Source organism: Pollicipes pollicipes, unplaced genomic scaffold, assembly GCF_011947565.3.
Source record: "Pollicipes pollicipes isolate AB1234 unplaced genomic scaffold, Ppol_2.1 Scaffold_7231;HRSCAF=8579_pilon_pilon_pilon, whole genome shotgun sequence".
NCBI lineage: Eukaryota > Metazoa > Arthropoda > Thecostraca > Pollicipedomorpha > Pollicipedidae > Pollicipes > Pollicipes pollicipes.
The window spans coordinates 31,302,750-31,329,839 of NW_023597034.1; the positions used below are offsets into that span (position 1 = coordinate 31,302,750).

Below are 27,090 nucleotides of genomic sequence, written 5' to 3' on the forward strand. Positions count from 1 at the left end.
AAGGTCACACCAAGGTCGAAACTACCCTGTTTTGTTCCCCTAGGGCTTGCTGTATGGGATAGTTTTTGGTGCTCATTCCGAGTTTATTGATTGCAGGAACCGCATCATACCTCTTCCATGGACTTCTTAGAGGTCCGGATAGGTCAACGGCATAAAATGACTCAGGTCAACATTTTGTTTTAGGAACATACTGCCCAGCGTAATCTTTGTCGCTTAGTCAAATGCAAAACCCAAAGCAATCTTGTATTATTTTGGTCACCTTGACCTTAAAAAGGTCAACAAGATCACTGGCCTTAAATGAGAATGTGACCTTTTGCTTAGAAACGGTTATCTAGCTTATGGGGGCACTTTGGAGACCAACCCGGGACTTGACCTTGTTTGACCTTTTTGACCCAAAGATCATGACCTAGGAACCTGGAACTTTGACCTGAGTGAGCTCACGTACAGGTCAACACACCCTGTAAATGTGGTGTCTCTAGCTTTCTTAGTTATTGAGATCTCAGGGGGTCAAATTGACCCCCCACCCGAACGAAGGGTATCTAGGCGGCCACCCGGGCGCGTGTTAAGGCATGGGGAGAAAAACTCCAGCAGTGACCACCAAGCCTCACAGAAAACAGCGAGCTCCACAGTTACAATGTTGTCTTGCCAGCATCTTACACCCTTCCAGGACCTAGCTTCATATACAGGAAACCTACGAAGATTCACATTTATAAATTGCTCCGCATAGCTGTCCGAACCGGACACAGGCTGAATTTGATTGATCTATCATGTATCAGGCCATCTCTAAGTGTGACGCGTCAGTTGGACTAGTTTCTTTTAAGAGAGTCCACCAAAGTCCACGGGACGCAAATCAAAAGCACGCAGATTCGTCCCTTTGTTTTTTTTTTCAGCTAGGACCTGTTTGACACGCCCCAGACTCAGAGCATGCATCTGTAGCGGGACAGCTATTCGTATTGGGGGCGGGGGGTACAGTTTTTGCAAAACAACCAACTGGATCAAGGAACCAGGGCGTGGGGTTTATGAAAGAACTAGCCGAAACCAAGGATCCACGATCTCGTCTTCAAAAGATGAGGTGGGAACCAGGAACCGACGTTGGAAATTGGACATGTGTCTTTCTAGCACTCGAACAAAAATCAATCCCGCTGTGGCACATGGAAAAACCAACTCCAAAGAGGGGTTTTGTGCTATCCCTTGTAGGATGTTTCCACACCCCCGTTTCTGGCGTCCGAAGGATTCGGGGAAGAGCCACGGAGATCTCCGAGTGGTGAGTGTCCTTGTCGAGACAAAAAAAGAACGACAAAAAAAAAACGAGAAAAAGATCAAGACCGGCGCCGCCGCTGTACAGCGCCTCCTCCTGTACGAGAAGGCGCCTCCTGCACGTGTTGTCCTGGAGCCTCCTTCTCCTATTGTCCCTTGACTTCTTGGCTTTCGGCTTTTTTTCCTGTTACCCTACTGTGCGACACGCATACGAAGCTCGCCACTGTTCCAGAAAATGACATAAGAATGTATAGTTTTGGGCATAGGCACAGGCTAGCAGGATACCCATAGCAGCTCGAGCACCTGGTAGCCTAAGGGAATTTTGCATTTGGCTCGATCGGGAACGTCCGATGGCTGCCTCCTGCCAGGAATGTTTGCCGGGTGGGCTGGACCGGACCCATATTATAAGACTCAGATATGCTGAGGTAGCGAAATCCATTGAATCCGCGAGCACATCTGAGCGCGGTTGGCAATATCCCCTTCACACCAAGCTCAAGTCATTCAAATTTTCCTGTCTTACTAGTTCTGTCTTCTACTGACCACCTGCTTGAATCTATTTCCTCACCTGTCCGTTATCCCTTTTTTCCTTTTTTCAGTCCGAGTATTTTCTTTTTTGATTTGTTGTTTGTGGCGTTTTCCAGCTCTTATCTATTGTTATCCATTCAGACTTTTCTGATTCGACTCGTATCGCCCTTCACTTTTTCGCCATTTGACTGTCCTTGTAATTTTTCAGATTCAACTTTTACCCTGTCAACTTGCTATCCCTTTGTTTTTGTTTTTTGTCCATCGATTTTTCTCGGACTGGATATTTATCCCTGCCGACTTTTGTCTCTTTTGATTACTTACATACGACTTGTGTAGCTAAATTTTTCGATTTTGCCTGTATCCATTCGATTTTATTTCCATTCCGGGAGCCAACCAGCGCTTTACCGGCTGAGTTACGAAGACATTCACTTTGGCTAGCCAGAACAGCACTATCTCCTTAAGGTAAGAGATTTCATCGCCCTGATGAAATCGTGGTCTCCCAGGACATGTTTGTCAAGCTTGAGGGCGTCCGGTAATCGCCGCTCGATCTCCGCCGGCTGCCAGATCTGCCAGATCTCTGTCGGCCGCTGGTGCCAGATCTTCGTCGGCCACCTTCTCCGCCCGGGACAAGGACGCTCAGCACTCAGAGATCCCCGTGGCGCTTCCCCCCGTCCTTCCGACAACAGAAGGGGGTGTGATCCCTTCCGACACTAGGGGGTGTGGAAACGTCTTACAACGAATAGCACAAAACCCCTTTTTGGAATGGGTTTTTTCATGTGCCACAGCGGGATTGATGTTAAACTCTAACGAAAGGATAAACAACATAGCGCCCTCCCCTAACCCACCCCTCCTCCGCCCCGCTCCTACATCTATGACTATACGTGTTTCCAAAAATGCAGATTCTGACCGCGTTTTCGGTGGCGGCCAACCACACTCTGAAGAGTGCTCCAGCAATCACCATGTCACCGGGGGAATATGGAAGCAGAGTTCTGCTACCACTCGTTTTGCAGTAAACTTCTCTCTATCCAGCTGCCGCTTGGGTGGAAGAACTGACGTTTCGCTCAGCTAAAATGCATGCGAACTGCGGAGGACTTTGAGACGGCACGCAATGCAAAAGCAATAGAGAGATATGCGCCGCGGGGGATGACCGGAAGCACTGTAATGGGAATGGCTGCGCAGAAGAGCTTACGTGAAGGAAGTGTATTAGGAAGACCTGCGCTAACAAGCAATGTGAGGCAAAAATTTGATCACACGACGCAATGATATTAGGTGTTTTGCGCATATTGAAATTGTTAGAAGTAACTTGGAGCTTTCGAGCGCTTCGCCTGCGCCGTCATGTAGCACCCGTAACGTAATTCCGAAATTGGTGTTTGTTTTCATTGCTTGCATATGATAACTCGCGATGCGAAGATATGCGTGCTTCATTTTGCGTACACAGGTTTTGAGTGCGTAGAGTTGAGATCACAACCATGTGCGCACGGATTCTCGCGTATCACGAGCTTTAATGGAGCGCAATACCCAGCTTTGGTTCTCGCACCACTTTGGCCGTTGACTCCGAAGGGACTGGGCGGGGGCGTCCTCCACTGCCCCGCCCCCGTGGTGACCCGTCCCTGATGGAACAGAACGGTGTAAAGCTTTACCGGAACGCAATCCATCTTTTGCTACACCATCAGCCTCTCGCCTCAATACGGCGGTGCGCCGTCACCCCAGCCCAGCACTCGAGCTGGCCGGGTCGGTCGGGGCAAAAACCGTCGAGTGATGCGACAAGACTGGGGAGGCTGGGGAGAGGGGGCGGGGCGGATCTCCACGTCTCCACGTCATCCCTCCAGCGGCGAAATATGGGACACACGACTCCCACATTAGCCTCACACTCAGCGTTAGCCGCCGCTCCCTCCTGCCCTATCCATTACGCCGGCGGCCGGCAGCGCGCGCGGAGCGCTGGAAAGTAGGTCGAGCGGCGCACGGCGCGTGACGTGGCCGCCAGCCGCGGGCGCTGTTGTGGCCGGCCTGCCCTGCGCGGGCCTGAACAATGCCCGTTCACAGCGGCAGCGGCAGCGGAACGTGCCCCGAGCGTGCACCGGCACACCTGCTTACCCCACCTGACTGATGGCCATTGTGGCCAGCGCCCGGCCATTGTGACGTGTGCTGACGGGGCGCGCCACGGCGCCGGCTCCGCCCACCGCGCCGCCAGCCAATGAGCGGTGGGCTACCGGGAAGCTCCGCTCACCGTGACGGCTGCACCAATGGGCGGCGGGTGGGGGCGGGGCTAGCGTCCAATGGCGGGTGCGTAGCGCGGCTTGTGCCAGTGGATGGGGTCGCGCGGTGTGGCGGGTGGCGTGACGAGCGGCGCTCCTGCCATGGCACTCATGGCACCCCCGGGAGACACACACATGGTGAGCTATAGCTCTGTTGGAGAGCACGCAACCTGATTTTTGGGTTTTGGGTAATTTCGGCCCTACATGTGTTTCAAACATTACACGAGTGCAACTGTGCGACAGTTGTGTGCTGGAAACTACGCATGCCGATCCGTTGTTAAAACAAGCCTTATTTTGACAGCAAAACACAAATATTGCCAAGCTTCGTCCAGTGGATTTGGTGCAATGGTTGCGGAAATAACCATAATATATGATCGAGAGGGCTATGATTCTCGGACGAGCTCATGCACCCTAGAATTGCATACACATTGTGGTTTGGTAAAATCGGATAAGGAAATTATGGAAATATAAAAATTGGCAAAATGAAAGACATGAATTGACCTGATACATGCTTAGCCAGGAACTACACCTGACTTGGTCTTTTGCTTTATCGGGTAACTGAAGAATACGCGCCGTTTGTTCACCGCTGAACGCTGTGGCATTGGGAGGTGGGAGGGAGGAGGGGGGGGGGGGGAGGCACTGGAAGCGTTGGCCGTATTTGGCATGATCCAGTATTGGTATCTCCAACTCCGGAGAAAAATGGAATATAACCAATGGTCCTGCACGGAAAGCCTTGCATTGCATGACGGTCTGCTTTCTAACATTTTTGTGAGTTCACCCGACCTTGCCGACCGTTTACTCGATTTATGTTTGTCAGAAACCCGTATTGGAGCGAAATTCCAAGCAATCGATCAGTGCGGGATCGCCAACATACGTATCTAAAACTCGCCATGTACGGAAACAGCAAAATCTGTTTTAAGCTGTCGGAAATGCTGGCTTTTAGTTCGTCCTTTCATGCAACGTCACGTGGCTAATGCGAAACTACCTTCAGTTGGGGGAGGACTGTCCCTCTGTCCCTGATGGCCCCTTAAGCCGTCGTTCCCAGTCATGGCACAGAAATGGCGCCATACGTTGGTGGTGCTCCGCCAATACCTTTGCAGGGGCCCAAACATCCAGGCTGTAATGGTTTGAGCAAAAATTGTGGTAACCTATTCAGTTGGGGGTGGGGGGTGGGTGGGGGGAGCTCCAGTTAAGCCCCCCAACTTTGAGACCGAAGTGGGCAAAAGTTGTGGATGAACCCGTTTTTATGTATTTTGTGGTTAGGTCTAGCCAGTTTCTGCTCAGTCCCCTCCCCACACTAATTTTGCCAAGCTACACTCACGTTTTGAATGTTTACTTCGGACCGACGAGCGGATGCGTGGAAAGCAAACATAAAATCTTATTTGCCCCGCAATGTAAAAGAATAACCACACGCTTTACGTGATATCTCACTGCTACTCTGGGGGTCGCAATGACGACACAACCGTCCCTTGTGCTGGTGCGTCTCGTCGAGCTATCTACGCGCGGTGCAGTCCCCAATGCCAAAACAGGCTCCACGAACAAGACGTGATTTGCGTTTATGTTTTCATCTGTAGGAGACAGCACGCCATGTCTATATCTGGAGTTGATCATCCCGCGATGTGGTAGGACCTCACATCACACAGGTCCAGTTGGCAGCCGGAGGTCAGGGTCCAAATGAGAGTGGGTTCAGTCGGCAGCCAGTAAGGGTCAAACTGAGCGTGGGTCCAGTTGGCAGCCGGAGGTCAGGGTCAAACTGAGAGTGGGTTCAGTCGGCAGCCAGTAAGGGTCAAACTGAGAGTGGGTCCAGTTGGCAGCCGGAGGTCAGGGTCAACTGAGAGTGGGTTCAGTCGGCAGCCAGTGAGGGTCAAACTGAGCGTGGGTCCAGTTGGCAGCCGGAGGTCAGGGTCCAAATGAGAGTGGGTTCAATCGGCAGCCAGTAAGGGTCAAACTGAGCGTGGGTCCAGTTGGCAGCCGGAGGTCAGGGTCAAACTGAGAGTGGGTTCAGTCGGCAGCCAGTGAGGGTCAAACTGAGCGTTGGTCCAGTTGGCAGCCGGAGGTCAGGGTCCAAATGAGAGTGGGTTCAGTCGGCAGCCAGTAAGGATCAAACTGAGAGTGGGTCCAGTTGGCAGCGGGAGGTCAGGGTCCAAATGAGAGTGGGTTCAATCGGCAGCCAGTAAGGGTCAAACTGAGAGTGGGTCCAGTTGGCAGCCGGAGGTCAGGGTCAACTGAGAGTGGGTTCAGTCGACAGCCAGTAAGGGTCAAACTGAGAGTGGGTTCAGTTGGCAGCCAGTAAGGATAAAACTGAGAGTGGGTCCAGTTGGCAGCCGGAGGTCAGGGTCCAAATGAGAGTGGGTTCAGTCGGCAGCCAGTGAGGGTCAAACTGAGAGTGGGCCCAGTTGGCAGCCGGAGGTCAGGATCAAACTGAGAGTGGGTCCAGTCGGCAGCCAGTAAGGGTCAAACTGAGCGTGGGTCCAGTTGGCAGCCGGAGGTTAAGGTCAAACTGAGGGCAGCGCGTCATCTCGGACACCGCTCACGCCGCCGAAATGAGAGCGGTGTTGTTTGCACTGTCGGCAGCGATCCGCTCAGTTCCGTGCTTGTGACGTCGGCCGTGATCACCTTGCTTGGAACGCCGGGGCCGGTGTAAGTCGACCCGGAGTGTCGGGTTCCTGCTGGACTGCCGCCTGCGGATGGGGACCGTGACGCGGGGTGTGACGGGTAACATTTTCGGAAGTGACGCAACCCGAACTGCCTCGACTGCCCAAAAGTGATAATGTTCATTTCCACCTGTGACCTGACCTGACCATGACCTGTGGCTGAGAACAGGGTGTAACTTTATACAATTGGTTGTGGTTGGCCGTGGTGGGGAAGGCTGGCTGAACTGATAAGGTTAACGTAGCCTATCCAAATCCTTATTTGTCCGCGGATTTCGGACGCTTTATTTTGGGTTCCCGACACCAACAAAAGATGACAGTTTTTGAACGTTTTAGATATGAATTGACTGGGCGGAAATGGCTTCCAATTTCAGGTCGATATTATTTTTTGAAAGGGTCTAAATGAGGTGTAATCTAGGAAACCTATCTCGGTGACACGATCAGCCAATCGTCACGACCAAGGAAAATAGGTCTCTATTAGTCACTGAAGGTAGCGTAGGGGGCAAAACAGACCCATTTATGCACGATGGCGCGGCCTAGCACGCGCGGACGAGAGGCCATGGAAGCTGTATCGCGTGAATTGCTGGGATGAACCCGTATATAACCGTGACACCTGACACTTAGCTCGCACGGCTCTCTGAACAGACATGCCGATGACTGGCAGGACCGAGTAGGTGGAGGCCGGTGACCGGACGGGTCCCCAGAGCAGCCGTCTTGACAAGTGCGACCAGCGCCTTACGTCGCAGCAATATTCCTTTCACTCGGAAACACGCTGCTCAAAATGTGCGGATTCCACGCTCGGCAAACTTTTTGTGATAAAGCCAGGTGAAACGCATGCAAGCAAATTGCGTTTTAAACCAAGTGCTACCCCATCATGCCTAAAATAATGAATGTGCCTAATACAATCAGACACACCGAGGACCGCTGAGAAACCGGTCCTTCTGTCGCAAATGCCCAGGGCGGTTTGTATATGTTCTCATCCCCAGTTGCGTAAGCGTGGTCGTAAAAAAATCCGGGAGAACGGCTATCCGTGTTGACGAGCGAAGTCCGTCGCTTGTGCTGCACGTCCTCGATTTAACTGCGCGGCCCATTAACGCAGGATCGTGTAAGCTCAGTCCCACAAGCTGTGTCATGTGAGGCTCCCACCCAGGAATGATAACGTGGGCAAACAGGTGAGCGCCGCCGCACCATCCAAAGATTTGTACGGCCTTAAGGTAGCGCGCACTGGTGGTCCTGGTTTTAAGTCCAAAGTGGTGCGATCGGCGCTGGAGACCCCATCCGTGAGTGAGGTTTGCCACGCATGTGCTGGTCGGGTCAAAGGGAAATGCAGATGGAAGAACGATGCATTTAAAATATCTTGTAATATTGGTACTTAGGAACATCTCATGTATGACAAACATAACGCGGCGCTTGTGGCCGCGTTGAAATGAAAAAAGGTTTTATGAAAACAAAACGTTATCATGAAACCGCGGAGAGGCAGATTTAAGAAAAACGTACAAGCCGCCTGGTTAACGCATGAAAGCCTGGCACGGAGAGATCAGCTGCGGTGCAACAAGTACCAACGTGCAAGCAGAAATTTTGCCATCAGCAAAATACAACACGGATTCCAGAATATTATACTTGCTGGTCACCCACAGCCTTCCCCCGATACCGACCACTGAAGCATGGTCTTGTAACTTGGTTTGAGCTGCGTTGTCTACGTTGTGTAGGTTTATAAATAACTCTTCTTTAGTAGTTGTGATGAACACTGCCGTCGCAAACGAGTTGACCTTCCGATCACTGTGAGTCATCGAAACCTTTCGGCCGGACTGTTTTTTTTTTGGGGGGGGGGGCAGCCCTCGGCAAGGCACCGTGTAATGGGTGTCCAAATCTGAAGGCCTGAATGGCTGTTATGTTCGTGATGGCCGAGCAATGTTCTTGTAATGTTCGTGATGGTCGGGCAATGTTCTTGTAATGTTCGTGATGGTCGGGCAATGTTCTTGGAAGCATGCAGCTATCCACCCTTATCTTCGCTATCTCATTAAACCCTGGAGCCATTAGGACCTCAAGCCGTCGTCAACCTTCTGCTTCAAAACCTACTGCACATTGCAGTTTTTCGTACTCGGTTCAGATTTTGTCTCGTAAAAGCCCGTCAACATTTACAGACTGCCCTAGCATATGAAGCAATGGGCTTTACAAAACGACGGTCAGACGTGTCTATTTCGCGTCGGACGTGCAGGAATCAGGCTGAGTACAATTTGCTGAGTCAAACCTTCCCGTGTCCAAGAGCCGCGAGGTGATATGCTCCGTCACATTGGATTGAAGAAGGACTTCAGCGCCAGGCTGGTCAAAGTCGGATGGATCTCGGCATCGCTTCTCTCTCATAGCAACGCATTATCCGCACTGCGTGTGAATCGCCACGTTCGCGACGCGCACGCCCCTAATCAACACCTGAGTCCATGTCCAACAGCAGACGGGGGGGAGGGGGGGGGGGGGTTCGCAGCTGCTTCCCAGCAAGACCCCGCTGGCCCCGTGCGAGACATGAGCGGCCGTGCGCGCCGCGGCTGCGCGCGCCGCCCCGCCGCGCCGCTGCTGACGCCGCCGCTGCGTCTCTTTCCAGGACTTCTCCCCGCTGGACGTGAAGGTGAAGCACGAGGTGGAGCCGGTGTGCCCCGGCTACCCCGGCCTCCACATCGGCACAGGTGAGCGGACGACAAAGGTGTGCGGCGGGCCCGCGCGTGGCCGCCGCTGGTATCGGTGGGGCCCGGATCGCGGCATATTTAGGGCAGATTAGACCAATTTAGTGTTCGAGTCGTGAAGCTGGCACCGAAACAGAAATGAGCCAGAAATGAACCAGAAATGGACCGCGGCAACATGCAGAGCGTGGTTTCATCCATGGCACCGGGGAACGGTGGGTGTTCTCCGCGAGGACGATAACCCTAGAGCGATGCGTGGAAATCGCGCATCGTAGGACTGGCCTGGAAGCCCGGGTCGTCTTGGGACGTTTTAATCTCTCCGTGACCGGTATAGAGCGGACCATTCTTCCCAGACCCGTCCCATAGGCCTCTGGAAGACCAGTATAGGCATGGGCAGTTTTCGGCCATCACAGCCAACGGCAAGTCCGACGGCATGATGGTCCTCCGGTTGGCAATGCGTGCACTCGAGCATGTGACGCAATCATGTGGTGACTGTATCTGAACCTTTCCATCTACGGGCTTTACCTACGGCATACCTACGCCACCTTTCTTTTCGCTCAACTGTCGGCCCCAGTTCAACCCCCCCCCCCCCCCGGCACCTTCATCCCCACCTTCAGAAGCATCTTCTGTCGCCACAGCAGGCTCGTGGCGTGAGCCCCCTCCCCCCGTACGCGTGCACGGCTCGCATCTGCGCCTGACACCCCCAGGCGGCCTCGTCGGCGTGCAGGCCTGACACCGCGTCCGCTCCGCAGAGTACACGTCGTCGCTCACGTGCAGGCCTGACACCGCGTCCGCTCCGCAGAGTGCACGTCGTCGCTCACGTGCAGGCCTGACACCGCGTCCGCTCCGCAGAGTACACGTCGTCGCTCACGTGCAGGCCTGACACCGCGTCCGCTCCGCAGAGTACACGTCGTCGCTCACGACGCTGCACAAGTCGATCGACAACCTGACGCGCACCACGCTGGCGCCGGCCCCGAAGCCGGAGCCGGAGCCGTCGGAACCGGACGCCGGCAAGCACGCCGATCCCAACACCAAGCCGCCGTACAGCTACGTGGCCCTCATCACCATGGCCATCAAGAAGTCGGTGGAGAAGCGGCTGACGCTGTCCGAGATCTACCAGTTCATCATGGACAACTTCCCCTACTACCAGAAGAACCAGAAGGGTTGGCAGAACTCGATCCGGCACAACCTCAGCCTCAACGAGTGTTTTGTGAAAATCCCGCGAGAGGGAGGCGGCGAGCGAAAGGGCAACTTTTGGGCTATCGGTGAGTACGGCAGGACTTGGCAGAGCGCTCCCCTCCCCCTTCTGCCAAACGCAGTGTTGCTGAGTGGATGACTGGCCAATGCATCACTTGCTAGCTGGGTCGATTATATACTTCTAACATTAACATGAAAATACATTCGGGAAGTCTGTGTGACCAAAATACTCAGATTATTTATTGCAGACAAGTTATTAAGCCTGCATCATCCTGGAGATTTCGCTTAGAAACATGGAAATGGATTCACCTTGGAACGCGGTCGGTATTAATACAGGAGATGCATGCATTGTCGCAGTGCCAAGGGTCGATGCGACCACATCTCTTACAGCTTCCTTGCGCTTGAAATTCGCATCAGCTTATTGCTATTAATGCCTGGAAAGTGAGCGAGCGAGACAAAGCCCTCAGGCATGGGGCATTTTTTAACGAAGCTGAACCCACGATCGCTAGACGAACATAAAGGCCTATATGACCTTGACCTATGGTCCTGCACACCGAACAGTGGAAGAATGCTGGATGGTAAACGCACCGTGGAGGCTTCTGCCTTTCGTATCGCTACCAGTATGGAACTAACGGCTGCTCTTATGCTCATCACATGCACAACGCACGCAATTTTGTGAATTGGTTAACTAACCGTCGAGAGCACTTCAAAGATGAGATAAAAGGGTGACTTCAGCAGCAAAGAGTAATTTTCCATTAGGTGTTGCCTTTTTGTGTCTGAAGAGCATCATATTCTAGAAATGCTTTTTATACTCCAAGTGATGATGGGTGTAGGAACAGGAGGGACCAAGGGACCAATGGTACCTCACTTTTCAAGATCGGGACCAGCAATGTTAACTGGCCCATCACTTTTCAGATTTAAGTAGCGTTTAGCTTACTTTTGAACCACCATAAACATGCACGCCAATTTACCCAGTTCACCAACCGTCTTCCTGAAGAAGCGTCATCTTTCTCGTTTGCCCATTGGCCATCGCTCAACACCACAGACGCAGGGCCGACGCCGCGCGCCCTATGGAGACTGCAACGCCGGGAATCGAGGCCGTTGTTGCTAAAATTTGCGTGCGCGCATGCTCAAAACTACGGTGCACAACTTGCATCACTAATAGATTTAAGTGTTCAAAGGTACTTCTCTTAGAAACGTTATCATTTTTGTCCACCAGTTGGCTACGACCCAGCACTGGCCACTGGGCCAACACTGCGCGGCCTACGGAGGCTGCAACGCCTGGCGTCGAGGCTTTTGTTGCTAAGATTTGCGAGCGCGCATGTTCAAAATTACGCTACATGATTTACATCGCTAATCGATTCTGACTGAGTGTTGAACAGTTTCACTTAAAATTGGCTTGGCCATGTTAATGCACATTTATACACATTTGTATTCTCAACCTACCTTCGCGGGGTCCTTAATATGGCTGTATAACCCACATAAGAAGTCTGATGAAGCTTCTGATTTTTTTCGGCTCAGAAAGAGTTCACTGAGACATTCTAAATTAAGAACGCCGGCGATTTGTTCCACGCAGCTGTTCAACGCCTGATTTCTGCAGCTTATTTACTTCAAAATGCAAACAGAACAGATCTCGCGGTAGCTTGTGGTTTCTGTTTCTGTTCTGCTTACAAGATGAAAGAAACAATAAAACGAAGATATTTTTGTCCCTTACCAACAACTAAGCTCGCTACATCCGGCGATCTTTTTTGAGGGTTCACCATCTGAGAGGGCCTTTGTTAACCATATGCCCTTTTGGCAAAGCTCTAGCTAAGCCCCTGCCTACATACAAAAGTAGATCCACCCGGCTACTTTGAATGAAGAGCAATTGGGTGTCCGTTGGACCAATTCATGCCTAAGGCAGGCAGCTTCCCGAAAGCTTTTCTGCGGCGATGTGGTGTAATGGAAGATAATTCGGAAAAAGATACTGTTGTGGGTATTCAAGACATGTTTTACACACCAATAACTGATGATGCTGATACATGAATATGCAGCAGAGTAGCCACACGATCAGCTCGCAGTCCCCCCCATCCCCCCTTGGGGAGTGGAGGGACGGGCAGCCGGGCTAGGGCAGTGGCTACCGACGGCGGACGGGAGCAGGCTTCAGATAAGGAACATATGACAGAGGAGCTTTCGTTCTGTGACTTGGTTTTTTAAAGGGCAAAAAAGGCAGTCTTATGGTTTTTGTCACCCTGTTTTTGGCAGGGAATATTTCAAGCTTCCGAGTTTGTTTCCGCCTTAAATGCTACGAAAAACCTGATTTCTAGCAAAGTAGCCCGCGAAATTTAGGCGCATGCAAATTCAGGCGCACTATGGGTCACCGGTTCGCATTCAAAATTCTGACCAGCCTATGTCGAGGTCGCGCTTTGCATCTATCCTGTGTATGTGGATGCCTCTTTAATGACCCAAAATGCATGCTCGCCGTAGAATTTCACATACTCAGGGAAAGTAATGTTGAAATGGACGAATGATGGTGGGGAGCTGGATAGCCTGCTTTACCAAATGACATAGATGAGTCGAATAACCAAGATAATGCACCAGTGCGAAACAGCTGCAGATTTATATGTGGCCACCAACGACATTTACTCATTTCCAATATTTGCTATGTGAATTAAGAGCGGACAATAGTCCCCGTCTGTACCCCCCCCCCCCCCCTCCCTCTGATCACCGGGGTTGCTTCCTAAATGTTTAAAAAGTCCCAGGCATGGGACGGGACGGGGGAGGGGGAAGGGGTGGAACGGCAGCCATGGCTCCACAAATTTTAACCGTATAACGTCGCATGACAGAAACTAGGCACAAAAACTTAAAGGCAGTGTTCTTCAATTATGTGGGTCTATCTGGCTATTCTAACTGAAATATCTACCTTGAAGACCCTTCGGTGCTCTTCACAATACTGCCCTTCTTAAGACCTAGGCCCCTCTAGTTTCTGAGCTATACGTCCACGAAAACGGGGAGAGTATTTTGAGGGTAGTATTTCAAAGTCACTTTGCCATTCATAACGTCATAAGAACGTCATTCATGTCCTGCCATTCCATAAGTCATGCGATGATCAAGGCCAAGATAAATAGAATTATCGAGGCGTTCATTCCTGGCGTTCTTGAGCACTATTTACAGATATAACAACCGTCAATAGCCTCTCAATCAATGTTGTGCAAGGTGTGATGACGTAATCAAATCATGGCGCATTGAGGAGCATGTTTGCTTAACAGATAGTTGTGCTGCCTAGAGCAGTATTTTCCGCTAAAAAGTATACCAACAGTTCTGATTGAGTTTGTTTTGTCATATCTGAGGCGTCTTCGATATCCTCAAAAGTGAAACATTCCCTTCAAACTCAGAAAACCTTCATTAATGATAAGTGTGATGCTACAATAGGTGTCTTTGCAGCAATTTGGAAACACAGACAGGCACCTTCCGCGTTACATGACTTTTCACTTTTCACCTGGTTGACAGTGTACGTGCTGTATCACATCCATGAAGAGTAACCATGAGTTTCCTATCTGCCCCCTTTTTCATTCATCTGTTGCGTCCTCCGCTTTTCTTGTAGCCGCAGTTAAGCCCCTGTCATCCTCCAGCGGCCATAGCGGCCACCCATTTCGCTGACGTCATCACCTCCTGTCCAATCAGGCCACTCCTGCGGGCTTCGTGGCGCAGCTCTGGAACTAGTATTGCGGGCAAAGGTGGTTTCGCCCGGTACATACCGATGACGTCATGGGATCGCGTGACTTAGCGGTCATATTGCCGAATGGCCGTACCTGGTTTTCTGGGCCTTGAGCGCAGTGGAGGAAGTGGTTTGTCAGACGTGGGAGCGGCCCCACCATCTTTCATTGAAAAGGCTTTATTTCGATATTTTCCGTCGAAAGACGCTTGTCCTGTAGCTTAACTATGCGAGCTTTTACTGGTATTCTACACCTATGAGTGTAATGCTAGCATTTACCTACCTTTCCGGTAGGTAAATGCTGGCCTACACAAGGGTGTCACGTTTATAAACGTTTTGTGGGCTCAGCCGATAAAGTTTCCCCAACCTTTCCCCGCCCCTTGCCTCAAAAAATTATTCCCGGATTTAGTCCACTAAAATTTGTGCCTCCCATGTCAATGATTACAAATGATTATGTGAAAGTATACCCAATAAAAAATGGCTTCAGCGAACGGTGACTCGCCATTTCAAGCCCATGTAAAGCTGCAGCTTTGCGAGAGGCTCAAAGTTTAGTTTCAACCTCAGAAGGCCCCTTATTAAGACGGTCCGGTATGAGCACCGGTGATAGGCCTCGTTTGCCGTTCATGCAAAGCGTCACGCACCACACAGACAGTTTTCTGCGGAATGGCAGTGGCCTGACAAGGGCAGACCAGAGAAGCGCGTGCACGGGATACATTCTCCTTGGACAGCTTGGGGAACATGTGCTATGCGCACAGCCTGGAAGTACCTATACGAAAAGGTGAAACTGGTCTGGCACTTTTTCAACAGGCACTGTCTGTAGCTGGAGGGACGTCTGGAGCAGGTGAAGGCCGGTGACCGGACGGGTCATTACAATGACGGCCGTACTAAAGAGCGCGACGAGCGCTTTGATATCGATTTGGAAGTTGATATGAGCAATAAATGTGACGCGCTCGTGATAATCCGCCGTGCTGAGTTGGGAATTCACTGCACATAATTTACTTTCAGTTTGTGAGGAGGCACTGAAAAACGACCTTAAAAGCAAGCAATAGTCATGCTGAAACATGTTAGCTGTGTCGTGCAATGGCATAGCCAACACAGCTAGCTGTATTAGCAATGGTCATGTTGAAACACGGTACCTGGTCCGGTCCGGTTCGTTACGGTGGCAGCAGGTGAATACCACTGTTCCGCAGCGTGCTTCGCGCGGCCTGAGGCTAGCGTGGATTGGTGGTGTTAGTTCACGCCACGCCAAGTCCACGCCAGTTCGATCAGCCCTCGAGACAACGGCGTATCCAGCTGGGATTAGGGCTTACCACACATGTGTTAATCAGATGAGAGAAAAAATGCACATGGAAGAGCGTGCTATAAAAGGCTTTTTGTAACCTTTGGCGAGAAGTATTGTATGAAGGAAAAACGAAACGTAGCGCTCGTGACGGGATTTATGGACACCTTGGAGGCGCATGTTTACGGTGAGCATACACACCACTAGGTGACCACATGGGTAGTCTGATGCGTGACAATGGAGCACAGTGCAGCAAACACAACCTGTAAAGAATAAATTTTAGCAACAGCTACGCGAAACTCAGGAGATCAGAATTGCTGCACAGCCGTAATCTTCTCCCGAGGCTGGGAATACAAACGGCGTTGTGTGACCCTGACGCTCTTGCGCTTACGCTTTGAGCAACTTGACATGCTTATGAGCAATGTGGCTTCGTTATATGCGTTTAGAAAAAGTTCTATAGTCATTGTGGTGAACACTGCTACCTGCCGGAAAGCGTTTTTGCAACGCTTTCGCTGGACACGAGCAAAGACATGGTACCGAAAAAACGAAATCTTACGGCTTTTACTACTTTTTTAGCAAAAAATCGTAACCTTGCGGTTTGGCCGCCTTTGTTTCGGGCAGCCTTATCATAGTGCGGCGTGTCGGATGACAGGTCGTGAGACCCTAACTGACTCGGATGCTCGTGATAGTCTTGCATTGATCTAATTGTGCCGTTCGTGGTAAGTAATGCAACCTTATGAAGTCATAAAGGCTTAAAACCAATCAATTTATACCTAAAATCTGCCGCATATTGTAACCTATTTTCTCCCTGATCCAGGTGTTCTTTCATGAAAATGTGGCCAATATTTGCAGACTGGCCTAACATATGAAGGTGTCGGAATAATAAAAAATAATGAGATATGAACAGGAAAAGTATGTGATATGAACTGAACATGAAACTGCCAGTGACGTCTTCATGTACCAAGTGTAGCAGTATTGCAGGGATTTTTCTGCCTTTCCTTTGTTCAGCATTCGTGTTTTCCCTATACTCAGTGTGGGGGGGAGCTCGGAGGTGGGTTGGGGGAGGGGCTCAGGTTAGCATTGGGGGCTCGCTCCCCTCCCCTTTAAGTATATAAAGTGATGTTCTTGTCTATGCGCTTGAAATCGTTTCCCAGGGGGCGGGGTTCCCATTTTTCAGCGCTCCACACCCCTGAACGCTGGTTTCATGCAATCGCATTTTGCGTTTCCAAGTCGGATAAATGCTAGCTGGCACCCATTGCTGCCTCCTCTGATCGTTTGTGCCAGACGATGGTTCGCACCAGTCGGTGGTTCGTGCCAGCCGATGGTTCGTGCCAGTCGACAGTTCGTGCCAGCCGATGGTTCGTGCCAGCCGAGGGTTTGTGCCAGTCGACAGTTCGTGCCAGTTGATATTACGTACCAGTCGATGGTTCGTGCCAGTCGATGGTTCGTGCCAGTCGATGGTTCGTGCCAGTCTAGCATAGTTCATACTAGCAGAGGGTTTGTGCCAGTCGATAGTTCATGCCAGTCGATAGTTCGTACCAGTCGATAGTTTGTGCCAGTCCATGGTTCGTACCCGTCGACAGTTCGTACCAGTCAATAGTTCGTAGCAGTCGATAGTTCATACCAGTCGATGGTTCGTGCCGGCCGAGGGTTTGTGCCAGTGGACAGTTCGTGCCAGTCGATAGTTCGTACCAGTCGATAGTTCGTATCAGTCGGTAGTTCGTACCAGCCGAGGGTTTGTGCCAGTCGACAGTTCGTGCCAGTCGATATTCCGTACCAGTCCATGGTTCGTGCCAGTCGATGGTTTGTGGCAGTCGATAGTTCGCACTAGCCGAGGGTTTGTGCCAGTCGACAGTTCATGCCAGTCGATGGTTTGTACCAGTCCATGGTTCGTGCCAGTCGATTCCACCAGGTACACTGCACATCAGCCGGCCAGCACGTGGTATCCTGCAGTGGTACGCGACGTGATTTTGGGCAAAGTTGCACGTGACGTCATGAGATGGTGGGTTAATGTGTCTAGAGTATGTGGTGGAGGAACACGAAACCACTCACGATGTTGTTCGTCTTTTCAGCATTCTGGCTTGAGGTGGCTCAATAGATATTCCTGTATTTTGCTGAGATGGTTCAAATGATATAGTTGTAGTCACGGGCGTGTCCGGACAAAGAGTCGACTCGCAGTTTGCCGAATGACTTTTTGTCGACTGCTGTATGACGACTTACATATTGGCGATGTGTAAGATGTCGACATGTCAAAAAGTCGAATTGGCAAATGGAGCAGCAAAATGGCGACATGGCGGAATGGCGACATGCCGAAATGGCGAGCTGCTAAATGACGAATTGCAAAATGTCGGCATGAAAAAAGCTCGATGTGCAGCATTGACAAACGTTTTAATGTCATTGAACTGCTAACGAGTCATGTTTGGACAAATGGTGACAAGGTATAACGGTGATATGCTAAAATGACGAAAGGCTAAATGACGTCATAGAAAACAGCAAATTCAGGTGGGAACAACAAAGCGCAAGGTTCTCCAAGGCTACAATGAACGCGTATATTATGTTCAATTTTTGTGTCAGCCGCGTCAAGCTGTGTCAAGATTTTGGTTACTGACCAACTGGTCTCGTTCGCTTCCTTCTGCGGGGAACAGAGGACAGAGAGCGGCTAATGTTTCGTTCGCATTTTGACCCCGTAGACCCGCAGACACACGTCATAAATCTCTCAACAAAATATTTTCATGACGTCAGTATTTGCGGTGTCCGGATAAAAAGTCGCCTTGTAGTCTGCCCAATTACTGTATAATTAATTGCTCCCCAATTGCTGTTACTGTCGGCTGTCATATGACGACTTCCATATTGGCGATATGTAAAAACCTTGACGTGCCAAAACTCAAACCGGCCAAATGACAAACTGAAAAAAGGCGGCATGAAATAATGGCGACATGCCAAAAGTCCGGAAGGTGGCATGACTAACAGCAATTCAGGACGCATACCACGAAGTCGACAAACCGAAAATGCATCGTCCCTCCTCCCCCCTTCTCCCACCTGTCAGGGTGAATATGTTGTTCAAAAAGAACTAGCCGGATGATGTGAAGTTATTAACAAATTTCAATGCAATTTTCTTGTTGGGGCACGGCCAGAGGCGCCCACCAGGCAACACATGTCCTGCTCGACTTGGAGCATGCCTAAGGTATGATGGGTAGTTTGATGATGGTTGACATGAGGCTCGAAGCGCACGCGTGATTTTCGTAAGGGGGCGTGGTCTCGAGGAGGCGCGCATATTGGACGTCATTCCCAGTGCTGCCTGCCACCGGTTCGAATTCTGCTGTGCATTCTGCTGCCCTGGCTATCGAGCTCCTCCGCTGTTATTGTTGTTTTTTTGTGTTCGAGGAAAGCAAATACAGTTGTGGACCGAGTTTAAATGTGAGGCCCCGGCGAGTCCAGAGGGTGGAAGAAAGCTGCTGTCGTCTTTGGCCTATCCCATAGTCTGAGGTAGATGCGCCTGCTTTCCAAACAGCAGCACTTATCCTGACGAAGGACATTGTTAATTAAACGTTTTGGTTGTGTGCATGATATAGAAAATTGCGGCGATGAAAAGGCTTTTTGTGATAGCCCAATCCCTCATGACGCTACTGAAGATGAACTTCATTACCATTTTATGTCATATGGTATCGCATTACGCTGCTGGCGACAATTTTGTCTACAGAAATTCGGTAGGCGACGAAAAGTACACTTTTTTACCCCTGAACTGACTATTTAGTAAATACGCTCCTGAATGCGTCATCGTTCGATTACGTCATGGAACGATTTTATGGCGTCAGAATCGCTGCCAGACTGACCGCGTCATAATCACCATCGTATTTTACGGGCTGACTTACTTGTAGCGTTCCACCTCGCCGACAGGTGGTTTGAAAGAGCTGCGTGTGAAATGGGCTAAATGTCGCTCTCTGAGTATGGTTTGGCCCTTTCTCATCCTGATGTTCTCTCATATTTCTCCATGATGCCATGCCTCCTTTAACTGTACTTACTTTCGCGGCTAAGCCGCTATTCTCAAGTTATTGAATTGAGGCACATTTACTTCGGAACTAGTAAAATTTCCAAATGTCTAGATATTGTTCAAAACTTGCACCAAACGCTCCCAGCTGCTTGGAAGCTAACCACTGTTCGTTGATGCAATGATCCACGTTAACGTACTTCATACACGAAAAAGTCAATGGCCACATTTTTCTTGACCTTGAATACCATATGGCCATGGAGGAGGCAGAATTTGTGTGGAGTTTCTATCGCGTCTTATCGAGATGATTTCGAAATGGGCGGCGCGAGAAAGTCTGCACGAGTTCGCTACTCCTTGCTCAGAAACGGGAGGATTCCAAATTTTAAGAAGGCGTAGGTGTGCACTGCACGTCATGATCGTAAAGAAAAGTTAGTATTGGCTGAAAACTCGATACTGATATGGAACAGTCCCTTTGAGTATCTTGGTTGAATATGTGACTACATGAGAGAATAGCAACATGCTGAAGTGGCAAAAACGGAAAGGGCGTCATGAAAAAAGACAAATATTTTTAGAAATCTGCCGAGCGTATGTGGGAGGCACGCAGGCTGCAACCAGTCCATAGTGAAATAGAATGAGAAATTTTCATACAGGTGTGCAGTTTCCTATTAAGTTGTTGGGCTTCAGCCCCCCCTCCCCCTCCCCCACATGGGTCACTGGACGCTGCGATGTTAGACGTTTTGATGGCTCCCCTGCACAGCAAACAACGCCTAGTCAGCCATCCAATATTTTGACATGTTCACGACTTTCAATGGCACCATTAACTTGGATCGAATTCAAATATATCCCTTTCGTATTTCGGCATTCTGCCGTTCGCTATATGACATATCCTTGTTTTGCTAGATCACTATTTTGCCGTTCGCCATTAAGCCGTTGGTCAACTTGACGTGTCGACAGTTTTTCAATGCCGCAATTTTGCAGGTCGCCATTAAGCCCATCGCCATTTTGCCATGCCGACTTTTTTACATTCCGCCTTTTTGCAGTTCGCCATTTAGCCTTTTTGATTTTTTGCCGCGTCGACTTTTTTACGTGTCGTCATTCCGCATTCGTCATCCAGCGTTTCACAAAAAAAAAACACTCGCCAAATGAGATTTTCGACTTCTTTCCTGGACCTGGTTACGTGATCGTGGTGCGACCTGTTTCGAATCCCTGAAGTACAGCATATTATAGTACTTTTAGCCTGGAAAAAGGAAAGGTAGGTGTATCTATATTTCGGCTACATGCCTTTATCGTTCGCTGAATGTTGATGACTTATAAAAATTGTGGCTTGCTGCTACAGAAAAAAAAACTGAAAAATCAAGTGGTATCGGCGGGCACTTTGACTTTTGAATTTATTGCTCATAATCGTTTTGATTAAGGCACGTAGCTGAAATGTTAATATATCTATTTCTCTTTACTTGTTATTCGACTAGCAATGATGCCAAAAGTACTGTTTAATGTAAGTGCGAAATTCGCGAATGCACATAACAACTTATGTAACAACACAATATTGATAAAGCCTGGAGCCAGGTTCGATATAATGGGGATTTCCACGCATTTTGCACAGGCTAGCATGCTGCACTTATATGACATTTTATGACTTGACATGGTCTGATCTGAACAATTTGAGGGCTCATCTGTTTATTTCAGTTCAGAGTGCGCAATTCAAATGTCAAATAGCGATGCTATCTCTCAGAATTTGTTCTGTAATAGGAATGATCAGTGCTAGGCACAATAGGAATGCTATGCGGTAGTAATACTTATGGCCCTATTCATTTACTCAGAACCCAGTATTTTTAAACATTTTCAGTGACTTTGGTCCCATTTATCGATCATTTGGTGCTAATCATGTCTACGTGTGGTTCTTCTTACGAACCTGAGGTTGTTATTCGTGACATCTGCTAAACTCAGGCATTAAAGGGAGTGTGTCTAGTGTTTTTGATTTTCCGAATACACACCCAAGGGTAGTTATACAACCATCTATGGTTAATTTTGCTGCTTAAATATGCGTTTGGGTCTTGCAACAGCTTTTATTTAATTCATTTTTATCGATCGTATCGATGGCTGCGTGTGAACAACTGCAATGTTAAAAAATGAGCTCATCGGCGGGTGGAAAAGGACGAATACACTGGCTTATATGTGTCGAGTAACTGAGCGCTAGTGACATGATCATTATCTTGGGCGCTATGGTCTCGTGAGCATAGGGAGAGTGCGGGCAGTAAAAAGCGGTACGCACTTGAAGATCCCTTGCGTAATTCGAGACGGAAAACATGATACATTGAACATGCGCCCTGTACCAGCGACATCGCAGCAATAATTTCAGCGCATGTACCTTGTTTTTCGGACGCGGAATTCGGTGCACGTGCATTCGTAATTCGGTTATTAATTTCATGGTATAGGAATCGTAGCCGCGTATTGCCGCTGCCGAAACAACCCACAACAATCACATTTTCCTAGAGCATAGCGCAGCCGATTGACACGACACAGTAAGTGAGCCTCATCTCAGTACAACGAAGGCCAACATGAATTAAACGCGGTGTGTGTCAATTGGCCAGCCTTATCATACATCCAACCCCGGACACCCGCGGCCCTCAGCTGAATGTAAACAACAACAAAAAAAAGAAGAAAAACATCAGCATAATGGCGGCCGCCCTCGCTACGTTCGCAAGCTGCTGTCAGCGCTGACAAGCGGCATCCTCGAGAACCGATTGGCTAGAGCTAACGATACCTTCTCAATTTTTTGTTATGAATTTGATCCGAACCCTTTGAATGGATGGATTTCTGGGGTCAGTGCTTACGCTAAGCAGTGCATGTTGTGTGAGCCCTGACCCCCACCACCCGATCGCGCAACTCCAGGCAACGGCAGAATTTAGTGGCGAAAGCTCAACGTGCCGTAATGCTCGGCACGGTCCGTCCTGCCCTCTCACGTCAACTGACCTTTAGCGCGACCGCTGCCACCGGGCGCAGGCCATACCCGTCAAGGGCAAATAGCGGGCGCCCTAAAGCGTCTGGAACCAATCCCGCCACGGGTGGGTGGATCGGCAAGCAGGCGATGTAACCAACTGAGCCACCGGGACGGACTTGCCGTCGATTGATGTCAATGTCAATGTCATGTCGACATGACATTGGCATGACATCATAAATGATGACATGTCAACGATGTCGATGTGTTTAGTAGTGAATATTGCTTGGGGGCTACCCGATGACTTCGTTCTTGCATACAAACCAGAGGAGATTCGGGGGCTGTGGCAATATCTCGTCAGTGGAGGCGAATTGGTAGAAGCCAATACACCAAAAGTTTATAAATCGATATTCCCCACCACGCTACGCGCACAGTTACAAATCCCAACTTGACTAGGTGCACTTCCTTTAAGTTGTGGGAATGTGCAAGCTATGCTGACGTATTTTTATGGATCTTGTGTGCTAACACACATTTATTTCAAACACATGGAGGGCCACTCGGCTGCTCTTAAGTTGCTTAGAATTTCTGATTTATTTACATAACATTGGCAAGTTGTTCTTTTTTCAATGGCATAGAAAACAATATGATACCTCACTCGGTTTCAGTCAGTAGCCGCAATAAACGCCTGAGCTATTGTTAATATTCCGGCTGGACCTTAGTGTTTGTCATTCATTCTGCCGAAGACCTGTGGCTGGACGCAGAGGTGCCTTCAAGGTCACTGGGCTCCAATACCGTCCTATCGTCATTTTGTATTGTTAAAGCAGGCCACATTCCTAAAAAAAGATGGGAAGGGAACTTATTTTTCTGTCTAAGTTTGCTTTCAAGAAATTGACTCCGTATCTTAAGCCTCCCTCTCCCCACAGCCTGCTGTCCAAGCCTGCCTTGTTTAGGTGCAAAAATAAATATGTTTCTGATCACACTGATGTTTTTCGGAAAGCACAACAACCGCCTATTCTCTAAACATCGCCAATTTAAGGCGACTCAACTCCCGACATGAACCCTGGCCCCATACGTGTAGAGCAAACCGTACTTTCACATTTGAACGCGTGCTGACGAGAGCTACGGCCTCTAAGCGAGGCTCCCCAATCCTCGGCGTGCTGGGCTGCACCTGACCAGCAGCTGGGCGCAGAGCCGGCTGGCTGAGAGGCACTCATCACAGCTCACGTGGCTCACGTTTTTGCTGGCCTGAGGCCAAGGTGCCCGCCGCTGATTGGAAAACACCGACGCTTGACCGCGCCTGCCCAAGACGGCTCGTCGGCTGTCTATCACGTCTCTCTCTCTCTCTCTCTCTCTCTCTCTCTCTCTCTCTCTCTCTCTCCTCTCTCTCTCTCTTCTCTTCTCTCTCTCTCTTCTCTTCTCTCTCTCTCTCTCTCTCTCTCTCTCTCTCTCTCTCTCTCTTCTTTCTCTCTCTCTCTCTCTCCTCTCCTCTCTCCTTCTCTCTCTCTCTTCTCTCTCTCTCTCTCTCTCTCTCTCTCTCTCTCTCTCTCTCTCCTCTATCCTCTTCTCTCTCTCTCTCTCTCTCTCTCTCTCTCTCTCTCTCTCTCTCTCTCTCTCTCTCTCTCTCTTCTCTCTCTCTTCTCTCTCTTCTCTCTCTCTCTCTCTCTCTCTCTCCTCTCTCTCTCTCTCTCTCTCTCTCTCTCTCTCTCTCTCTCTCTCTCTCTCTCTCTTCTCTCTCTCTCTCTCTCTCTCTCTCTCTCTCTCTCTCTCTCTCTCTCTCTTCTCTCTCTCTCTCTCTCTCTCTCTTCTCTTCTCTCTCTCTCTCTCTCTCTTCGCTCCTCTCTCTATCTCTCTCTCTCTCTCTCTCTCTCTCTCTCTCTCTCTCTCCTCCCTGCAGTGCAGTCCCCTGCTGCGTGACCGGAAGGAACGAAAGGAGAGTAAAGAAATTCATTCCCTAAAATTTCTAGACCGATGGGTTTCAAATTGTCACCAGTCGAGTTCGATTCCAAAGGGACGTTGTCAAGGGGGATGGCCAGTGATCCATGTCGGTCGGCGATGATAAGCCCAGCTGGAAACCGAGAGTGTTGTCAACACTGTCCAGCGAATGTTTGCTCTACAATGACGTTAAACCAATACTTTCGGGGACATCACAGGTGGATAACTCAGCAAGGGAATTCTGAACTCATAACCAAAGCTAGCTGAATTAGATGATTCGACAATGTATACCGATAGGGAGCAAAGCAACGCAGCGCTATCGCAACACAAAATGACCGTTGACCCTTCTGAGCCGCCGTCTCTCGGACCGCAGACCCTCACTACGAGGACAACATGTTCGAGAACGGCAAACTTCCGTCGGCGCCGGCGGATGAAGCGACCGTACCGGCCATCCACCTTCCCACGACCACTCATCGGCGACAGCTGGTCACCCCTGCTGTCGCACAACTCCAGGGCCTTCTTCCCGGCCGCCTCCAGCTACAAACAGGTGGGCGAAGGTGCCGTCGCCGCGGGTTGCGGCTGCGCACAGCCGCAGCGCTGTGGTGCTGCGGAGGGAGAGGGCAGGGAGGGGGCGTGGCGCAGGGGGCGTGGCAGAGGGCTTGTCAGGCTGGCCGGTGGGCGTGACGGCAGGTTTGCGAGTCGTAATCCGGGTGGCCCAAAGCAGGCACGCTAGCGTGACGTTATACCAGCAGCTCCCGTATCAGCGTATACTGCGTGGACGATATATCAGTCATAAATATTATTTGTGTAACAAATAATTGCCGATGAAATCATAACCGATGTTGATTGAGATGCCTGTGCAAGCCAGTATTCCATGCATATTTATTCACTTGTGTGCCATGTTGTTGCCCCCCGCCCCAGCGGCGACACCAGCATCTTCCGCTGGCTCGGCCGCTGCTTCACCCCCACTTGATCCCGGCCAGTGTCCTAGCGGCAGCCGGCCGCTGCCTCTCGCCTCCCTGACCTCGACCCGCGCCCCAGCGGCAGCTGGCCGCTGACGCACGTGCAGCCGCACCTGCCGCCGATGGCCGGCCAAGCAGCTGAGCTACAGCAGCTACCAGCCGGCGGCGCCGCGGCCCGGGCCGCAGACGTTCTCGCCGTTCGCGCCGCTCTCCTCGCAGGTGAGGCGACGGGGCGCCGGCGACCCCGGCCGGAGGCGGCGACCCCGGCCGGCGGCGACCCCGGCCGACGGCGACCCCGGCCGACGACAACCCCGGCCGGCGGCAATCCCGGCCGGCGGCGACCCGGCCTGCGGTGACCCCGGCCGACGGCAACCCCGGCGGCGGCGACCCGGCCGGCGGCGACCCCGGCCGGCGGTGACCCCGGTCGGCGGCGACCCCGGCCAGCGGCGACCCCGGCCGCGGGACACGGCCGGCGGGAACCCGACCGGCGGCGACCCCGGCCGGCGGTGACCCCGGCCGGCGGCGATCCCAGCCGCCGGCGACCCGGCCGGCGGTGACCCCGGTCGGCGGCGACCCCGGCCAGCGGCGACCCCGGCCGGCGGCGACCCCGGCCGGCGGCGACCCCGGCCGGGACCGCCACCGGCCGCGGCGGGCGGCTGTGGCAGAGTTCTGATCGCTCACGGCGGTCGCGGCACTAGTTGTCAGCGCCGCTGTCTCCGGGTTGGGTTTAGAGCGCTGACCGAGATGTGGTCGGGCGTGAGGTTCGAACCTACGATTTGTTGTTTTGAGGCTGAACGTTTCACACGTGAGCCGGCGTTCTCGCACTGCTTGGCTGACCGGATTGGGGCCAACAAGTGACGATGAAAAACGCTTGATTGCCGGTACGTCCTTCTCCGATTTTGTGCATCGTGTCCCGTGGCCATGACGTTGGAAATCGAAGCGACCGCATGATCGCCACCGCGCTGTGCAGACTGACGTCCAGTGTCTCGCTGCAGCTGCCGCCCGTAGGACCAATCCAGCCCATGCCGCTGTCGCCTATGGACGCGTACGCCCCCCTCACATCGCAGTTCAACACGGTCACAGGTGAGCCCACGCCCAAGTGGACCGTCCACAGTGGACAGGTGGACCTGCTGGCGCGGTGGGCGTTCCGCGGGATTCCGCTGCCTCATGTTCCAGACTCCGGACTGGCAGAAGTGTGGATGGGGATTGGGACAACCTAGAATAGATGCTCAATTAGCACTGCAGTCGCCTGTTGCTCTGGCTCAGGACATAACAAATTGTTGCGCTCGCGTAAGCGATGCGCAGATTTAAATCCTTTGAAACAGTGCCACTCAAAGAACTCCAGGTCTACACCTCCAACAACAAAAAAACAGCGAGCAGGCGTGGCCTCGGCCTGCTCCCGCCTCTTCCGCGGCGCGTTGCTCAGGCTTGGCTGCTGACCACTGCACCGTCGGGCACGTACTCCGCTGCGCGTCCTCCGCCTTGATCGTGTTGAGCGTTGGCTTGTGTGCTCGCTTGTTCCTGTCATCGCCGTTGGCGCCTCTCAAAACATACTTGATGTGAACCCAGCACCGACGCGACTGCCGGAGGTGGCTCGTCCGCTCGCGCACGCCGTGTTCTCTGTCGGCAGCGCCCAGCGCCAGCCCCGTGTTCAGCGCCAGCTCCGGGTTCAGCTCGTTCCAGCGCCAGCCGGACGTGGTGCCGTCCCCGCTGCCGCGCTACCCGCGCCCCTACTGA

At 51.3% G+C, this 27,090-nt stretch overlaps 1 protein-coding gene across 1 annotated transcript; it reads left to right on the forward strand.

Annotated features, from left to right (window-relative positions):
• Positions 1-4,101: 4,101 nt before the first annotated feature.
• Positions 4,102-27,090, forward strand: LOC119109996 (forkhead box protein L1). The gene is made up of 7 exons (XM_037233744.1): positions 4,102-4,175; positions 9,288-9,369; positions 10,266-10,628; positions 24,765-24,889; positions 25,540-25,572; positions 26,349-26,436; positions 26,984-27,090. Exons 1-7 carry the CDS (start codon positions 4,140-4,142, stop codon positions 27,088-27,090), a joined length of 834 nt encoding a protein of 277 aa, XP_037089639.1. The 5' UTR covers positions 4,102-4,139.